Source organism: Limanda limanda, chromosome 13 (genome assembly GCF_963576545.1).
Source record: "Limanda limanda chromosome 13, fLimLim1.1, whole genome shotgun sequence".
Classification (NCBI taxonomy): domain Eukaryota; kingdom Metazoa; phylum Chordata; class Actinopteri; order Pleuronectiformes; family Pleuronectidae; genus Limanda; species Limanda limanda.
The window spans coordinates 9,640,426-9,660,770 of NC_083648.1; the positions used below are offsets into that span (position 1 = coordinate 9,640,426).

The following is a 20,345-nucleotide window of genomic DNA, read 5'->3' on the forward strand; positions in this document are numbered from 1 at the left end:
GTTTACCACGTTAGAATCTGCCTCAGATTTATAAAATGTTTGTCATCCTCTGCCTTTAAAGAGGAGAGTAAAGGAGTAAGAATAAGAAATCTTGGCGTGACATTAATCGTGATAATAATCTTCTGCATTTTGACTGAATTGAAATATGTACATATCGTGCGATTGTTTTGGTTATTAGGTATTTCTGCTTTTTTGCACTTCTCTTCCTGTACCTGATTTGTGTCACACAATATCACGCATCTCAGCATGAAACATGAATTAACTTAGTTCTGCATTTCTCTGCAAAACTGACAGCAACTGGTTTGGGAACTTTCAAAACTTTACTGTATTAATGGAAATTATATGTTACAGTACAGTATAAGAAGAGACACTACATTAACTGTAATAAAATTGCGAAAAAACACAAAGTACTGGATAGCGCCAGGAATTTTAATTACATAAAAGCTCATTGAGTCCTTAAAACAAACGTTATTAATTCCACTGTTTCCTGAAAACATACATTTCCATACAACAGTTTGTATTATTATTTTCCTTCTTTGTTGCTATTGAGCTTCATTATTACTATTATAACTATTATTATTATTACTATTATTATTATTGTTATTATTATTATTAGTATTAGTGGTGCTAGTAGTAATAGTTGTAGCAGTAGTAGTAATGGTAATATGTAGTTAATTGTCCAATTTAATACAAAGTTTCTCCTTTGTTGCTATTGAGCTTCATTAGTATCATTATTATTATTATTATTATTATTAGTAGTAGTAGTAGTAGTAGTAGTGGGTCTCTAGTAATAGTAGTAGCAGTAGTAGTAGTGGTAATATGTAGTTACTTTTCCAATTTAATACAACGTTTCTCCTTTGTGGCTTATTGTTAAAATAATAATAACAATAACTATAATTTATATAAATTGTATTGTTATTATGAATTGTACTATTATTAATATCTATGCTATGATGTTTGTTTCTCCCTCTACCTGTGAGGCGCATCTGTCCTCCCTCCTGCTGACGTCAGAGCAGCAGCAGTGGGAACCAGCAGCAGATCTCTGAGGAGGAGGAGCAGTCAAAGTTTGACTTTCCCACAGCAGCAGAAACACTCTCTCACTCAGGAACCAAGAGGCAACTCGGAGACTGGGAAGTAGTGACCAAGCGGAATATCTCTCTTGCGTGGTGGACATGGAGTGACCCGGACCCGGTGGGGAGCTTTAGTGGGAACCAGACGAGCCTCACGATGGAAACCAGTTTGGTGAAGTGGATCAGTCTCACCTCTGTGCTGTGGCTGGGCTGCTGCGCACTGGCGGAAAAGAAAGGTATGTCCGCCAGACATTATTACGACATGTACGTGGCTGTGGGTCGGGAGTTAGGGGAGAAGACTTTCGCTTTCCCACTTTACTCTAACAAATCACACAAATCTCAGACAGTCTCTCCAAAAAAGAAAAACAGAAAAAGCTCAGAGGGAAACATGATCCCGGCGCTGAAAAGTTTCTCCCAGTCTCGCCGGGACCTGGTAGAAATGCCACAGAGGCTCCAGAGAAGTTTTACGCACATGACTCACCAGCAGTGCACACACAGACGCGGGTTCGAGGGGGTGGGAAATGTTGAATTAGCTAATTGGTGGAATGCGCAAAGACGCATCTGTGCCACAGCCACGGTGACTCAAGTACGCAGCTTCGCACCACGTTGGTGATGATGATGGTGGTGGTGATGATGAAGATGATGCAGGGAGGGAGTGTAGATTGTGCAATTTATCTTCTTCTTTCTGGGCTGTGCGTTTTTATTTCATCCTCATATCGTTGTTTTTATACTCTGACCCGTTTGTAGGCAAAAATAGAAGCAGAACTGGGCCATGCTGTCACCTTCAAACACACTTAAAAGTACACAAGTAACTTTTTCTCATCCTCACAGCCTCACACAACCACAGACTCACATTAGAGATGAGGTCTGGCAGCTCTTCCCAATGATGTGTTTATTTTTGCCCTGGACTCGGAGCATCCTTTGACATGATGAGATGCTGCACGGTGCATCTGGTCCTCAGAGGAAATTAGATGAAAATGTGAGAACAGGCCTTTCATTCTTCATCTTGCACAGATGATAGAGAGCAGAGCGGCTGCAGCGAAAGTATGAAAACAAGCTGCTGAGGACAGAGGAACAGGGAACTCTGATTCTCTGGCTTTTGGCTCGGCCCTGACGTTAAGGTCAAACAACTCTTATTCTAATGGCACAGCAGTGTTTTGACTGTTACTTCAATTTCTCTCTGAGCAGCTGAGATTTCAGGGTCTCTAACCGGACACCTCACTATACAACCCACATTCCTATTTGACTATACCCGCAAGGTACACCCTTGCACCCCAGTGGTTAGACTAAGTGTTGTTGTAAGATTAAAAGCTGAAAACTACTACGACTGACTGCACATGTACGTCGGAGGGAGTCGCACTCCGTTCAGGCCAGATGTCGGCAGAGAAAGTGACCACATCTCTTCAGTCCCTAATGAATTTCAACTTCCTCTTCTCATGAATCATCACTGTCAAGTCTTGTTCCTCCATATAAGCAGATGAGCACAGTGTGTGTGTGTGTGTGTGTGTGTGTGTGTGTGTGTGTGTGTGTGTGTGTGTGTGTGTGTGTGTTTGTCGCCACCAGCGCACGAGCAAGTTGCATCTTTCCTGTCCGCTCCGACCAGCCACAGCCAGTGCTGGTTTTCACAGGACCATAACAAATCAAGAGTGTTTGTGAGCCAAAAAAGACAAGAGTCCCTAAATATTTCTGGGCGTCTAAACAAACCAGACGGAGCACAGCAGCAGCAGGTCTCCCACAGTAAATAAGGATTATGGGAATTTTTCTAAGTCCAGAGAATTTTGGAGTTGAGCAGCTGTAAGGAGAGTTACGGTACGCAGCGCAGTTGTGTTTAATTACCTCATTTTTTGAGACTGATTCAATTTCCAGCGATATGCAAGGTTCAGCCATCTGGTCCGACAGGTTTAGTTGTTGTTGTCCTTTTGTTTTTGGCCAGAGGCTGAGACAGATGTTTCGGTGTGGCACAACGTGGTTTCTTAGCTCATATGTGTCAACAAGATGTTAAACTCCAGTACTTTCCCATAATCACAGAACCTCAAAACCCCCAAAAGATTAAATACTAACAGATAAAGACAATTAAAGATAAATATCTAACAACCATTTGGATAATAACAGATTACAGACGTCGGCTGTTGAAGGTGCTTTTAAATACACCTAAATATAGATGTAAGAATAGATTTTTTTTAAATGTGTCATCAAAGGAGCGAGTCAGGAGCAGTAATACAACTTCTCTTTCCAGCAAAAACAAGGTTTTAAAACAAGATTCAAAATACAGTCTTGTTCTGAACTTGGTGGCAAAGCATTTCTGATATAATCCAAAAGGGTTTCAAAGGGTTTTATGAGCCTTAAAATGAAGGATAATTTCCTCAGCCCACAAAGGAGCATGTAATCCTTCGACCTATTTTAGAATCTCCAATCCGCGAGACGTGCGGTTTATCAGGGGCGGCCGACCGTTCGATCTAATTCAGCGAAGTCTGTTTGACCTGAAAGTGTTTGTGTTGCTAGGAGCCAAGTGAGAACATCTGCTCAGCTGTTTACACGTGGAAGTGACAAAAGATTGTCGAGGAGAGAAAACCTTAGAAATACACGGAGACCAGGGATGGACAAAGATAAATCTGTGTTCCAATGTTCCAATAATTTCAACAAAAACGGATCAATGAGCTGGGAAGGATAGAGAGAGAGAGGGAAAGGAAGAGAGAAAGAGAGAGATAGAAAGAGAGAGAGAGAGAGAGAGAGAGAGAGAGACATTAACAGTCATGCTCACTTTATCACAGACATAATAGATTCCTTATTTTCTATTCAATCACCATTTAACTCCTCACCTCAATAGTGATTGGCCAAATCAGAGCATAACAACTTATAGCCACAGTAGAACAGGAGGTTATAAGGTTTTAACCACTGTCTGTTTGTTTGTATAAGTGAGATCATCTAAAAACTACCTAAGCCATTACGAGGAAACTTGGCAGGAGCACCTGCAGTGGGTCCGGGAAGAAGCCAGTAAGTTTCAGGGTGTGGATCCGGATTAGGAGGCAGATCAAGGAATTTATTCATCACTTTATTCAACATTGCGAGATACATGGTGTTTTTTGACTTTGTCCCAGACTTCCCAGGGAATAATTCATGGATTTAGATGAAGAAATATCTGGCATGTTTAGGGAACTGATGTCTATGAGAGTGTTTGAAATTTGGTGCAGCTTTGATTGAATTTAAGGGAACTGTTGGGATGAGGCTCAGGCTCCGATGACGGAGGTATATATTCTGTTTTTCTTAGCTTATTTACAAAACCAAAAACATGAGCAAAAGGGGAGAAGTGTAAGTTATGGCCTGTCTGTCTGACTACTAAACATACCTTTTGAGACAGCTATAGAACAGCACTGAGTAGAGCACATATGTCCACCACAGGCCTATCTCATAATGCTGAAGTAAGTGGTAAAACATTTCCTGGATCTGCACCACAATCTATCACCAGGCAGCGGCTGAAAGGAATTGGATCCGCACCAAATCGCATACACTCATAAATATCAGTGCCCTAAAAATGCCTGATTTGTTTTAATCAGTCCCTGGGAAATTGGTGAAAATGACACTCGTTAAGAAAATGGATCTGTCCCTGTGTCGGGATCTGCCCCAAAACTTTTATTGGTTCTCTCTTGGCCCATTTCCTATTGCTGACAAACCAACAAACAATCAAGCAAATGGACAAGGGAGTCAGCAGAACCACTTTGTTGGAGGTAATAGTCGCATATTGGAAAATAAACAAGCAGGTGGCCATTACGCCCCATCAATCAGCCGCCCTCCAGTTGCATTCCTGTCATAGGGACGACATTTGGAAATGAATTTGAGTTTTGATAAGTGCAGCCTCTCCCACAGGAAGCCCACCTGTCAGTCCTCCGCTCGGCAGCGGCCTCGGAAGGTGCCTCTCCTGCGGGAGGCTCGACAGGACTCGCTGAATAATAGAAAAGCTCTTTGTCCTGTCTGCTGGCTTGCTCATTTTATTAGCTGTCATCACGTGTGGAGAGATTGTAAATAATGCCCGCAGCTTCGCCCAGCAGCTAAACCACAAGCAATAACTGCTCTGATTTATTTCCCAGATGGAAATGCTAAATGGTATCTGAATCAATCTGTGTGACTGGAGTTGTACCAGCGAGGTGATGATTAACGCTTTTTATTGTATCCTAAAATATTTCTAAACTTTTTGCAATCTTTAAAAATGCAGATCTGAGGTGAAACGGCCTCTTTAACTGGTCCATGAGTTAACCTGTGAAAGATCAAACTAATCTCAGGGACATGTCGACGGCCTAATCCTTAATACCCAGTGCAACGCTACCCAGCTCATACTGGGCACAGGATAACCCGCTTATATCAATATGCTTTTTTTTTCGGAGTTAATGGTAGTCTAAGTTCTGGACAGAATGAGATTAGAAGATAATATAAGGTGAAGGCAGATTCTACCCCCTCTCAGTTTAAATGTGCTTGCACACCTGCAAAACCTGAGCTGAATCATGAGAATATTTCACTCCTGCAGTGCGTTTTCTGTGTTCTGACTAAGTGCTTTTCCCTCTGTGTTGCGTTGGGATCTAACAAGTCAGCTTCCCTCATCATTCATCTTTTTTTTTCCATCAGTTTCAGAAAAAAGTTGTGCCTTTTCTTTTCATTAAAGCCCACTCTCCGAGGTTAGATGGACGTCGGTAGTGAAATAAAGGGTTGTGATCCTGTGTAATCCTAGAATCTCCAGTCTGCGTTTGAGGGTCCTGAGTGGCCCTGGTTCTCCCGCTGCTGGTGTCGAGGCTCGCTGCTGCTCTGACGACCTTCCCAGACTTTCATCTGCTGCAGCCATTGTTGCAAATATGGTTTTTCGGGTTTCAGGCCGTGGGAGCCGGAGGATCGTTTCTCACCATCCTCCCTCCCAGCTTTGATAAACTGCACCACGTCTGAGTGGTAGAGAATTTTTTTACGGAGCTACTTGCAAGGTGCAGGATTTTGGTTTCACTCTGGGACAATGGTGCCTCTGTAGCGAGCGAGTTATCTGGCTGCACTGATACATCTGTAGAGCAACCGAGATCTGTGCCGCGCAGCAGACGCACCCGAGGCTAGACGCGTGTCATCGGGGGGGGAACACAGCAGCGCAGCAGCTTTTGTTCTTCGTCTCACTTTTATGACTCTGAAAACGGCAAATCTATTGTGTAACCTTAAAAAATCAAAAGGCCCCGCCGCTCCGCCAGCGTTAATTATGTGTCTGGTTATTCTGCTGAGTCTAAACAAACCATAACCAATAACATTTGATGTAGTGTTTTCATGTCTGACATTAATATTTGATGGGTTAAGAAATGCTGACTGTTGCATGATTGATATGAATTATTAAAAGTCCTTGTTTTGGCCTCCCGCTCAAAGTGAACCACAGTTTATGGTGATGCAACTGAAGCAACTCACATCAGTTGTGTTAGTTTGTATACATCCAGGGAGAACGCAGCATGGAATAAGTGAGTGCATGTGGTTACTCATTGAACTGTGTTGTGTCCTTTTGTTTGCGCCTGGTGACAAAGTCATCCGCTGATTTTATGGCCTTTCCATGATCCACCGCTCGCGTGTGGAGTCTCCAGTGGAAAGAGACCCAGGAATTCAGTTTGGAAAAAAAGGCCCTCTGATATCTTCCCATCTCATCAGGTGCAGTGTCATGTTCGAGGGGAAAATAGGCCACAGCTCCAGTTGAGTAATCGAGCCTGTGAAAGTATGTCTATCTCTTAAAACTGATCTGACCTGAGGGCGCGTCGGAGACATAATTTCATCAGATTCAGTTGTTTCACCTTTAGCGTAACCGTTTTTTGGAAAAAACATGACCGTCACTGTTAATTCCCACGTTCTCATGGATGCCAAAGATATTGATGGATCATTAGCTGTGTTTATTAGTGCCTTTTATATTGGAGCTATCAACTTGGCCACAGTATAACAACAAAATATTTTTTTAAGTAACAAAGAGAGCTACTGTATTTTTCAGAAACTTTATCCACAAGTATTTTAATAAGCAGTTAATTTACATTTTTGAAAGCAGATTGAAACCTTTAATTCATTTTTAAAGAAAAAAACACAACAACAATAACATTTCCAAGCTCAAGTTTCTCAGATGTAATGTGCTACATCAGTTAAACTGATTAAACTGTTACCCTCTGTAAATAATTGTTTTATGACTTTAAATATAAATCAAACCAAATCATATCATTCGTTATCTCAAGGTATTTAATATAGTGAGCTTACAATATTATAGAGAAAAGGTTCCCACTGTCAGGTGTTGATATAAAAGGAAAAATCTGGAAAGTAAAGTAAGTTTGACGAAACATATTTATGCATATTTCATTTACCATGAGTGTGTACTTTATTTCAGTTTTTGAAGAGAAGTTCCCACTGGAAATAGCAGAAATACAGGGATGGAGCAAATGCATGAACTTAGCTTGATTTCTGGGTTCCTCTTTTCATTGGCTGGTGTGGTATTTTTTCCTTTACATTCATGCCAGTTGTAGAAAGTGAAACATTTCTTGCCAGTTAAAATCCCTTCTGAAGAAACCTCATGTTTTTCATTTGTTTGACGAAGCAGTTTTCAAACGCGTCTTGTCAAACTGGAACTGCTGAAACAGTAAGTCGGCTCTAGTAGCGAAAGGTAAAGATGGAAAGTGGGCACTGAACATGTTTCCATCCTGGAGGCTTTCAGCTTGCATGAAAACCCTGAATCTAAGACACTGTGAACCCAGCTCAAGAGCATTCAGTCTGAGGCCCTTTTTCCCCTTAGACACAAATAGCTGGTTCATTTGTTTTCAGGGCTGAGCTGTACGGATCATCGTGTCATGATGCAAATGTAAAAGATGTCAATGAGATGGACTGAGGAGGTGCACTGATCTAAGGAAAGGGCTGAAAAACAGGAGAGTCAAGGATAGACAAACAAACATCAGAGGGACGGAGAGAGATCTCTGACTTCGGAATCCGTGCCCTCGCTCATTTGTTCATCAAAGAGGCTTCAAGCTGCTTCAGGTTAGTGCGAAAAGTCAGAAAAGACAAGAGCCTGTTTGCACCATCCTGAAGAACTTGTGTAGGCGTGGCATTTTCTCCAATGACCCCCAGGTCAGCCTGAGTAGCAGTGCTTCAAACGGGAGGAATCCCCTACAGGGAGAAGAACAATAGCTTCATCAACAAACGTCCCATCGCAGAACATTTGAGAAGAGGGCGCCGGTCGAAGGGCTGGCGGCTGATCTCTGAAGCTGGCTTCCCTCAGCCTCTTCCTGTGTGGTCCATTGGCCCAGTAAACTAAATGTTGCACTCTGTGCCGTGAGTCATTGTTAATGGTTTGGACCTTGTGGTACATGCAAGTTCATTTGTCCAATTTTTGCAAATGAATTCCTGCATTTGTCAAGAGCTATTGTGATGGAGATCCACAATGTTTAATTTGTAATTCCCCTCTGCAAGGTAAAGAGAGGAGGAAGGAGGGGGCTTCCTGCCTCACATCCTGATTAAAAGGATGTTGGAGTTCTTTAACCTGAAGCTTGAAGCTGTTTGGTTTGGCTCCGCTCTCGACTATTGCTTAAAGGTTTGACTTTTTCCAAATGCCAACAATGGAGTGTGTAAGAGTCATTGACGTAAAGTTGTTCAGCTTAACTTGATATAGATTTACTGCAACTGAGGTTTAGGGTGAATATGATTGAACTGTATTTGTTTCATAATTATTTCGGCGGTTTGAGATAAGCCAGATCAGACTTGTCTGTCAGTTTTCTTTGCTCGGCTACCTATGAAAAAGTGTTTTCTTAGCCAATGTCATTATAGCATTACATGCTTCATGGCACGGGTGTGGCAGAGTGGCAAAGCGGAACATAACTTTCCAGCAGGGTATTTATTTAAAAGGCAAGTAGGAAAAACAATTGCATAGATTTTGTAATAAATTTCAAGTGAGCTAAAATATGAGTTGTTATTAAAACAAACTCTTGAAATCATCAGGGGATTGAATGAACTACTGAAATTCAAACTTCCCAGCATGCATTGTTTGAGGGTGACTCCTTTCTGAGGAACACAGATAAGGAAATACAATCCAAACATGAAACTGCTTATCATGACTAATGTGTGACTTTTTTTGATCTGTTGAAAGAACAACTTGTATTTGACTGTGAATGAGGTTCTTACGATTGGTTCTTGGTAAAACCTCCTTTTACCGAGCAGAGTTTCTCACGAGCAATGTAGACATGTGCAGCCATGCAGAATGACTTGTTAACTGATACCTGTATGGCCTCCAGGTTATAGTCTAGACCCCTGTCACATCCTAGAATGTGCCTGGTAGTGACATGTTGCAGAGTGCAAAGCCTGAAGTTTCCTGGCATACACTGTGCCTGTTGTGGTTCAGTTCCCTGTGCTCCCTAACAGGAGAAAAACGTTAATAAGGCTAGAAGTTAGGTAATGCACATGGGGAAAGGGGCAGGGTGCCAAATAAGATAATGGGACAACATACACGACTGAGAAATAAGAAAAAGAGGAAATGCATGAGACCAATGTGTAGGCCATACTTGAATGAATGTCTCCTTCCCTGCAGAAACCCCTAAGTCTTTGGACAAAAGGTTCTTTATTTGGGGCTTTGTCGTCTTCTCTGACACATGCTTATCTGTCCACCCTGACCTTAACGTTCCTTGTAGACATGACTTTACAGCCCTGTGTCAACAGTGGGGAGAAAGGATCCCTGTTCGCTGGAAGTTATAAAGGCTGAGGGGGGAACTGAAACTATTAAGTTGTCTTTGAGCTTGATGTTGACTCAGGACAACTGATCCTACATACAAATATCAGAAAAATACCACATGCATTGAAGTAGCAAAAAGAAAGGGTGTAATGGAGTCTGGAGTTTGGTTTGGACTTTGTTTTTTGAGCCACAGTTGGGTTTATAGTTTACCAAATAAATCACTGTATGGGAAACTGTTAAAATATGTTCAGTTCTTTGGAAACTGTTCCAATATACTTCCTGCATTAGTTTTTCAGGTTCGGCCAAAATCATGGACCCTGGTTTCTTCATATGAATGGTTAAGAATCCACAAAGTTATTACATTTCATACTGAAAGGGACATGAATGTTCGTATCACATTTGATCTCAGTCTATCCAACAACTGTGGAGTAATTTCATTAAAAATCCAAACTGTTATCACTAATCACTAATGGTGTGATTCAACATCTGGAACCATGGACCTCTGTAACTTTGGATGTGTTGAGCTGCCAGCTCAGATAATCACAAATGCTTAATCAGGTAGTTTAGTTTATGCCTAAATGTTTGTTTCTTCATTGACCTGTAAAGTTTTATAAGTACAATGTGCGTTATTTAATTAAATTAACAATGTTGTCAATGATTACCAAGATGCCATTATCAAATCCTTATGACAGAGAAATGTAAGTGAGGCTTGATCTATTTACAATTTCACCATAACCTTTATAAAAAAGAAAACATATACAGTACAACCGAACATGCAGAGTTTTAAAATAATATAGACATTCTTACATGAATCTTAACTTGAATGCATAGGCTACATGTTTTTTTTAATAAAAACATAATATATCATATCTGCAAACAGATATATGAAAGGTTTATCAGGGAATATTTCAATAAATCCTTCCAGCTCTAGTGGGAGTAGTGTTCCTGCATCAGAAAGCCAACATCACCTATCAGGGAGGAGATGATTGTTCATGATAGCGTCATCGAGGCTTGGCTCGGCTACAGATTTGATCTGTAACTCCCCCAGCACTAAAACATCACACTCAACAAAACGCCCCTCGTGCACTATACCTGCTCTAATTACCTAATAAGATTCAACAACACCAACGCTTCGTTGAGCCCAGATTTAATTTCCTGGTGGGACTTTGAGCGTAACATCTTCATTACCTCATGTTTTCATAATTGAAGCCAGAGGCCTGTAAAAAAAGGGATTCTGTTTGCAATGTTTCCGTCTATAAAAAAACAGACGGAACTGCTTCTCTACTTCTTTCCACTTAACCATTAAGGGAGGCCATATATTTAGAGCACATGCTCTCGCAATGCATCGTATCACAGCCCCACGACACTTAAAGCATCACGGATAAATGATCAATATTTGCTGCTCTCTCCTTTCATATTCATAACAAACCACTTTAGCTTCATATCCGTGTGGCTCGGAGTAGAAAGGGTTCCCTGGTAGAAATACCCTGGAGTGCATAGTTGAACTCGTGCCAGGCAGCAAGGATTAGCCCTGGGGACCAGCAGTATATCCACTGCCTCAACAACCTCTTCCTGAGCTGATTAAACAGGCAGAGATTTTTTTTAATATGAATCCACTTGTTTTTTTTTATCCAAGTATTATTGCAATAATCAGGCACCCTCAACATTTCCAAGAGATTAAAAATGCTCAAACCCTATTGTGTTATGAGGTCAAAAGGACATAAAAACAAGCGACTAAATTAGATTTTGTTTTTAAACCAGTCTAGCAGGAGGTATTTTAAATATGCATGTTGAACTGGCAGAAGAGAAACTATTGTAATTCTGCTTTGAAAAGTCAGTATATTTTGAGTTACTTTTTATGTGCTAATACCTCCAACAAATGAAGTGATCTGAACTGTCCAAGACTTCTGCTGGGTTATAAATGCTTGGCACCTGTTAGTCGATTGAAAAACATCCGAAATGAGATCCAGGATTTGGAGCTGGAAACATCATTTAATCTGCTTTTCATGGTTGTAATGGACAAAACTATCTCACCACAAGGTCTGTTTCAGAGTTGCTCCAGCGCTTTTGATCGTATCGCACAATTTTTCATGGAAGATTTGCTCAGTTGTCATGGAATCGTAAATCTTAAAATGTCCTCCTTTTGTCTGTGCACTTCGAGGCCCCTCATGTCAACGATTGCTTGAAAGGTCAGACTGAAACTTTATTCTCAACCCTGGAAATAGGGGTTGACGAAACAATGATCTATTTAGTAGCTGTTCCGGAGCTTTGAATCATATCACAGAACAGAGTTTTCCCAAATGCCCTTTGAGCACTCGAAGGATTTCTTATCCATTTTGGCTTAGAAGTTGACACAGAAGTTTACTTTGGAGGATGTAGTTGGCAAAACTTTAGTGGAAGCAGAGGGAGACAGAGTGATATGATCGAGGGCTCCAGAGCCGCTAGAGAAAGAACCCATCGGTGAGACCGTCTCATCCCATGTTGTTTCTAGAATGAACTTTCAATCTGAAAATATTCATTTGGCAATTTGTAATGTGTAATATGAGGCAACTACAACTGCACTCAGTAGAGTGGAAACCAACACCAAGGCCGAACAGTCCCCTTATATTAAAACCAGTCCTAGTTTCACAGAACGTTTCCCAGGGTTCCAGACCTATTTGTTGCCATATTGCGGCAAAAGCTAAATCTCTATGAAACCACATTTAGATTCACTTGAAACAGATGTGGATCTTCACAAAACAGTTCATACTTATCGATACCAACACCCTTAACACGTCTGCATTTTTTCATTAAGACTCACGTAATTCTCTTGAGTAATAAATGAAAATGTGGGAAACGCCCTATCCCTCAATGTTTAAGGAAAAACATTAAAAGGATTCCTGGATCCATCCCCTGATCCGGGCCCAAACCAAAACTTAATGGTTTCTTCCCTGATCCTTCAACCAATTTTCTTCCAGTAGTCTTCAAATAATTAAACTAACAGAAAAAACAACCACTGATGAAAGTTAACGTTGACTCTATTTTCCGTGTTGTGAGACACACACACTGATTCGGAGCCAGGGTCCTTGTGTTCAGCAGTGCAGCCGATAGCAGGATAAGGCTCTCGTCTGCCAAGTCTGATGCGTTTGATGACTGACGCAAAGCAGCAAGGCCCCAGGTCGTGCTAAAGCCCCTCTGTGTCTCCGCAGTGAGGGAGCGTCCTTGAAACAACCACCCTCCTCAGTCATAATGGTCTAAAACAAGCTAACGCATTGTTTGGGAGCTTTGCTAACCATATGTGATGTGCTGTTTTGGTCAGGAACCGGATAACGCCCTGCACGTTAACAATGGGAGAAATCTGAGCTGTGGGCTTGTGGGAGAGGTGTCTGATGCAAAACTGTCAGTTCTCGCCGTTCACACTACTATAGCATAGATAGAGTTGTTCTGAATATACTCTCAAGTTTATAACTGAACACTTGGCAGTGGCCCCCTTGATGCATTTCAGGCATTTCAGTTTGGTGTGTCATCAGGAAGACGTCGCTGAAGTTTTCTCAGCTTTCCTGTGCAAATTAAATCGGTCATGCTTTTGGCAAGGACAACGCAACATGTAACAAAATACCCTTCCTGAGTGCCGAATATTACGAGAGCTCCTCTGCTGTACAAACTAATTCCCCCCGAGCTGCATTTGTCCCTGACTTTGGGCCTCTGCCAGCGTGGATGAGGAAGAAACTACTCATCAGTGGATTTCAGAGCCGGCTGATTCCGGACGCAGAGGTTGAAATGGTGAGTAAGGGATGAGCAACAGAGCTTACTAACGCGAAACCCTGGGGCTTTTGTAGAATCTTCCTTTTATGGGATCCCTCTCTCCGAAGACTTCAGAGTCACTTCAGAGCCGACGAAGGCAGGAACAGAGTCGAGCAGCGGTCAGACCTTCACAGAAATGAGCCTGTCAGCAATCGGGGCTAAAATAAGAAACCCTTAAGCAGAAAGGCGACCTCAAAGAGCATCTATCTCCTTTGTTGGGATGAAGTGAGGAGTGCAGGGACTGAGAGTTATCTGTCCTATCTCTGCTGGGCTCGAACCTGCTCTGTGCTGGGAATGCTTAAACCAACAGGCTGATTCCCGAATCCCAGCTGCTGTCTCCTGCTGGAATGATGTGTCAAACGTGTGGGATTCTTTGCTGGTGGTGGTTGTTTTTCTTGTCTTTTTGCCTCCCTTCTTCCTCTGCTTTTCTTTTCCATGCACGGCTCAGTGGCGATTGTTGGAAAGAGGAGAAGGAGGAGGAGGAGGAGGAGAGGGCTGGGGTGGTGGGGCATTGAACGAGCGAGTTAGCAGCAGTGTGCTCTCCGCCCACTCCCTCTCCCGTCTTCCTCTCCGGCTTCCTGTGGGATTGAAGAGGAGTATGGTTTTAACAGGGAAGGAGATGGAGGAAAGGTGGAGGAGGGGGGTTGTCTTGGCGAGAGCGGTCCTCAATGGGGAGAATGTGTGGACGTGAGGAAGTGGGTCGACTGTTTGCACGTCATTAGGAATTTAAATGGGTCCCGGGGTAACGGGGGTTGTGTGAGTTTGGGGGTAACACGAGTGGGATTAGTTGAAGCGCTAATGGACTTTCCAACCGGGCGTGTGGGAGAATCGTCTGACTAATGATGAGTGTAGCGTGAGGATGTGGGCCCCATCATGTGAAGCCCCATGTATGTTGGTCACAGCTGGAGAGGAGTGGGAGCGCAGTTTGAAATATTTACATTCATCCAATGTGAGGAGCAACACGTAAACGTTAATGCCTCTCCTGTCGTTCGTGATATTTACATCTCATAGGTGTCACAGTGGGTTCAGGAATACATTGACTATTGAGATATATGTTCAGTATGTTGATGATTCACGGCAGTAGTTAAAACAAAAACCAGTGTGACGGCAAATACAAGATCCTCATGTCAGCCAGTAAAATCAATATTTTTCTACATGGTTCTCTGAACATTTGCTCACTTATCTCCTTTGGGAGACAAAAGCAGCGCGACAAACTGTACAAACAACATTGGCCGCAATACCGAGGTCCCGCCCACACACGTGCTCGACCAATTGCGAATCAGTCTCAGCTGTCAGTCATGACGTTTCACTCGTTACACGTTTAACTGGTTTTGTCACATTAAATATATAATCAAACATATTTACTGGAAAAGGTAGCACTTGAACAAACATCGGTGTCATCTAAAATGATTTGACATGTGTTTTGACCATTTACGTTTGGTCCGTGTCCCATTAATAACATGGAGAAGAAAGGGTTTATGACTTATGCTGCGGCCACTGTTGGCTTCACTTGGCTTTGGACGAGTCCATTTTGATATGCAGTCAACGATATTCACACATAGAACTGACTCAGAAAGACATTAGTTCATGCACTCTCTGTTCTAGTATTTTTTACTTCAAGTGTCTGACGCCAGAACAGTAAAATACTTCACTGTGTTCACCAGCTGGCAGAAAACTTTCTGTCCACCATTTGATGCTGGGCAGGCCATGTTCAGTAGGTTTATCACAGCTCCTTCACTGGAAGCAGCTGTCTGTTGCAGCTGGAAACGACGCTGATGAGCTGTGGGAGACGACTGCAACGAGGAAAAAGAGCTGAAAGATGCTTTAAAAGTCAATAGAGCTGCAGGAACGTTAGATTTACTGTACCAGCAACTTTCTTTCCAGAGATAATGATCTGCTGCTCTGGATTGTCGACACACGTCTGTCTGAAGAGTTTTCTTTGGAACGGCTTTCTACTGTAGAACTGTAGTTCCAATGAAAACTGTTGCCAGTGAGGTCTGTGAATCATATAGAGTCAAGGAGGTTTCTCGTTAGAGACGTTTCCTTAAAATGTTTTTCATTTTTATTAGAATTAACATAAACCAAGAAACTGTTCTCTTCAATTTTACTGAGGCCAGTAAAACCATAATGTTCAAAGAGTGAGATAATTCTTTTTTGGATTAGGTGAATCCAATGTTTTAAAAAGGTAAATTGCACAATACATAAAAAAAACAAAATAGCAGACATCTACATTCATAATCCATATGTTGTGTCTTATGTATGTAAATATACTTTTCTTTCTCTCTTTTCTTTATTTTGCTGCTTTATCTTAGCTTGACATCATGCAGTCATGGTGCTTTCATATATTTTTGTTGGTTGGAGACAGAAAGCAAACCCTATCGTTGAAAAAAACTAATAATATTTATAACAATAATAAAGTAAATGGCTTTAAAAGAACTCTGGTTCCTTGATGTGACATGGTTCTGGATGGATCTTTTCACCTCAGGGTCTCAAACCTGCTGATCCCAGTCCTCTGCAGTGTGAGTATACATGCTGTATCCTTGTGTTTGTGCAGAACCTAAATCCACGGCTTCCTCACACCGAGGTGGAGAGTAAACATTATGATGGGCCCGGCCTCAGGTATCTGGAGTGTCTCACTGACGGCTGGAGAGCACTTTTCAGGGGCCGCGAGTAAACACCAGGCTTCTTGCTCTTTATTTGGTCACTTTGCTCTTAACAGACTAAACTTCACAGACTGAGATCCGACTGAAGTTGGGGGGGGGGGCCGGACTTGCGTCGTCACCGGGGGGGGCGAATGTGACGTGTTCAGCAGGAAGCTCTGGTTTGCTTGCGTTCTACAGCTGGACACTTTAAGGTTTGTCCCCCTTTGTAAGCCTCCAGGGAGACATCGGCCACATTCATACATCAAGTGTGAAGCTTTACACCCCCCCCATCCCCCCAGTTTGACCCCGCGGCCAGCCGCTGCATCCTCCACCAGCTCAGTCAGTCAAACCGCAAAACTCGCCTTCCTTCATCGCGTTTTCTTCCCCCCCTCTCCACCCCCACCCCTTTCACTTCCTTTCCATCAGTTCTCTTTCTCCAATAGAGCAGGATTTATATCCTCCTCTTGTCCTCCTCCCCTGGAGACGACAATCAGCTACCATCTGGTTCAGCATCGGCCGGGGTAGATGCATGAAACTGACCCTGGCGCAGAGATCAACTTCCTGAGATGTCAGAGGGACCTATGTTGTTGCATTCACTGGGAATAGGGAGGGAAAGTCATGGATGGAGGGGGGGGGGGGGTATCCTCCGGACCCTCTTTTCTTTTTCTCTTTTAAGGCCCCAAGATGTTTTCTCTAAGGGATTGATGCATCTCCCACGCAGAGGAAGGGAGCAGGATATCAGGAATTTCTAAGTCCGAACTACAAAGTGTGTTTATGTGAATGCAGAGAGCACATACGAGCACTTGTTCTGCTGGTTTTGTCTTTATGGGACATTTGATCCCTCATTTCCTGCTGAATCTCGGCCAGTCAGAAAAATATAGGAGTAGGAAGTATGAGCTGATTGCACAGAAAGAATACAGGAAGTGAGTTTTTTTTTTGTTAACACACTGATAGTAGGCTTTGGCAGATTTATGCTTCCTTGAAAATCTGGAGGTCTGGAAATTTGAGTAAGTATAACCCCAAGGAGCCTTATAGTCTAAAACTGAGGCCAATAAAAGCTGATAGTGTGCCCCCCCCCCCCCCATCTCTCATCTGCTTCCTCTTGCTGTCTGCAGAGACATATGAGGGGGGTTAACCATAATTTACCTCTAAATAAGGGAATTAATCTCGGCATCGATTTGTTATCAGCAGAGGAGCACTGCAGATTGTGTTACATAAGAGACTTTGCCGTAATGCCGTTGAGTCGGAGAGAGAAACAAACAAGTCGTGTCAGTTCGCATTGTTACTTCCCTTTAATTATATCTAAGATTTCAGGGAACGTAATTATCCGACTCTGGACACAGCGTAATTGAATAGCGGGGTCGCGAATGAGAGGAAGCGAGCGCGGCATTGCCTTCTCTGTCCGTCTGTGGAGCGATATGAAGCATGATGATTTCAATGTATAGCAGATGGCTCAGCGCACGGAGGGAAACCATTAGATGGGTTTGAGGAGCCATCGTCTCAGTTTGGTTTACAGTCACTATTTCCTCTCAGAGACGAGGTTTCAGCCAGATATACAAGGAAAGAAAGAGAGAGAGACCTCCAAACGTGAATTTATGGTTCACTTTGACCTTTTTTCCTCTTTGGTTGCGTTTGATACTCGACGTTGTACATTTGATCTCGCCATGTTTAGTCAGTGCGTCCAAAGTGTTTACTGTAAATTTCGTCTGCCGTGACTTTGGTTTTCTACTCTGCTTCACTCGTTCCCTTGTCCTCTGTCAAATTATTTCTCTTCAGTTCCAAAGTTCAAAGAAAAGCTTTTGATTTTACAGTTTGATGCCAACAACAATGTGCAGAGTAATACAAATCAGCTTGAATTGCATATATGCAACCCAGTGCATAAAATGCTTCTTTCCTGGGAGAGGCTGAACCTTCTTAAGCCGTAATTTATAATGTTGTTTGATTGGATTTCATTACGTTGTGAGTTTTTCTTGCGGTTTTAACATTTCCGTACAAAAAAACAACATAAACACTGAATGGTAATATTTATGTTATCGTTCTCTGATTTACATCTTGGGGAGAATTACCAGTCTTCTCTCTCAGACATGAACTCCTGAAAATGTTTCATTCTCACTCACAGTCCCTACGGATAACTTCAGGAGAACGTCTGAATAAAGCTTCATGGTATCCTGTAAATTCTCATTGATGGTGTATTATTATTATTTTTATAAATCTAACAGAACTCTCTCTATATTCTCTTCGTCAGTAAACACTTTTTATTCTTGTTCTGAACCGGAACAATAACCTAATTATCTCACAAATAACCGCTTTCACGTTGTTGCGCAGATCCAATAGCCTCGAGAAACAAATATCTGCCCAAACACACACACAATTGACTTGCAACGCTAGTCCTCAAGTAAACATCAGAAGAACGATACGCGAGCAAACATAGCAACATGCTCAGATGAGTAATGATCGGGTTTATCGAGTCTTTTGTTTGGCTCTGACATGGCTGCCGATCAGCACAGTGCAGTCCAGGGAATGCCTTATTGAACTACTGGTGTTGCGCGCACACACACACACACACACACACACACACACACACACACACACACACACACACACACACACACACACACACACACACACACACATGCACGCAGCACTGAGGCAGTGATATAATGAACCTGCCACTCCTTGCTCCTGGAGTTATCTCCTGGACATTTAGTGACGACAATTCAGCTGGAGGAAGTGAAGCAATCGGTAATTGGTCTTTGTCACAGTATTACCGTACTTGCGTCTGTGCAGGCTCCACCCTTCACATTCAAAGCAAACTGTTCTTATATGCTTGATGAGTAAAACTTGAATCACTCGCCCCGGAAAGTACAGGGTTGTGGGAACTGTTGCTCACCTGCTGTTGTCCTTCTATGAAACTCTTTATGTCAGATCTAACTCAGACATGTGAAACCAGACTTGAATCACTTGGAAAATGATCGTCTAGGACGGATTGTGACACCATCTGTCAGTTATAACTTGTGTTGCCAGGGCCTGACCTGGTTTCTTCCTCATGTGTTGCTGCCTAATGAGGAAGTCAGTTTATGCTCACAGGATATCAGGTCGTTCCCCACCTGCAACAGACGTGTGATGAAATCAGCAACTAGACGACGGGAGTGTTTACCGTGGCCGAGCGGCTGTTTGCTTGAGCAGTAGAATCGGTTTCTTTTTCTTTCTGCCTTGTGCATAACTCGAGAATGAACTTTAGGAAACTTAAAGGCATAGCTACCTGCCTTGTGCAGCCTTTACTGAACATCATAGATCAGAATCAGAATCAGAAAGTATTTATTGCCAAGTAGGTTTAAACCTACCTGGAATTTGCTCTGGTTATTGGTCCATACAATGAACATAGAAACATAATAACACAATAAATACACCACACATAAGAAAAACAATAATAATAATAATAAAAACAATATATATTTACTCACTATTAACTTCTTATTTACTCACTTTTTCTAATATTTATACAAGGTAGCATTTATTTAGACAAATATATCTATATAAAAATATATAAAAGATATAAAAAGTGAAGTAAAAGGTGAAATGCACAATGCAAAAAGCAAAACAGTGAACAGTGTCAAATTGCATTATGCAATGAAATACAGTATAATATATATAATATAATATAATTTAACACATCTTAGGGGTGTGGGGGCGGAATAAAAGTCCAAGACAGGTGGAGGTCCCGGGCCTTGTTGATAAGGCCCACTGCAGTCGGGAAGAAGCTGGTCTTGTGCCGGGCGGTTTTAGTCCTGGTTTTAGATATTAACAGAACAAACTAGTAGAGCACGAACCTCCACCAAGGCTGAGAAGTCCCCTTAAATTCAACCAAGCTGCACCAAATTCCAAAATTTTGAGGTAATCCATCCTGCAGTTTTTTGCACAATCCTGCAAAGACACAAACACAGATGACATCATTAACCTCCTTGGTGGAGGTAATAATTCAGACAGGAAACAGGCTCCATGCACGCGAGACATATGCACATAGATATACTGTATGTGGCATATCAACAAACCATTTGGGCATAATTAGCATCCCTGTTAGCAAACTGTCATCTGGGATCTCCAAATCAGATTGATTAATAGTCCCAGCTGCGCCGTCATGACAACCGTTTT

General features: G+C 42.2%; 1 protein-coding gene across 1 annotated transcript in view; it reads left to right on the forward strand.

Moving 5' to 3' along the window:
• The first annotated feature begins 1,115 nt into the window (after positions 1 to 1,115).
• egfra (epidermal growth factor receptor a (erythroblastic leukemia viral (v-erb-b) oncogene homolog, avian)) overlaps positions 1,116 to 20,345 on the forward strand; it is a 40,346-nt gene continuing 21,116 nt past the window's right edge. The window contains exon 1 of the mRNA XM_061084804.1: positions 1,116 to 1,306. Within this exon, the coding sequence (XP_060940787.1) occupies positions 1,228 to 1,306 (79 nt within the window). The 5' untranslated portion in view covers positions 1,116 to 1,227. The remainder of the gene's footprint in view (positions 1,307 to 20,345) is intronic.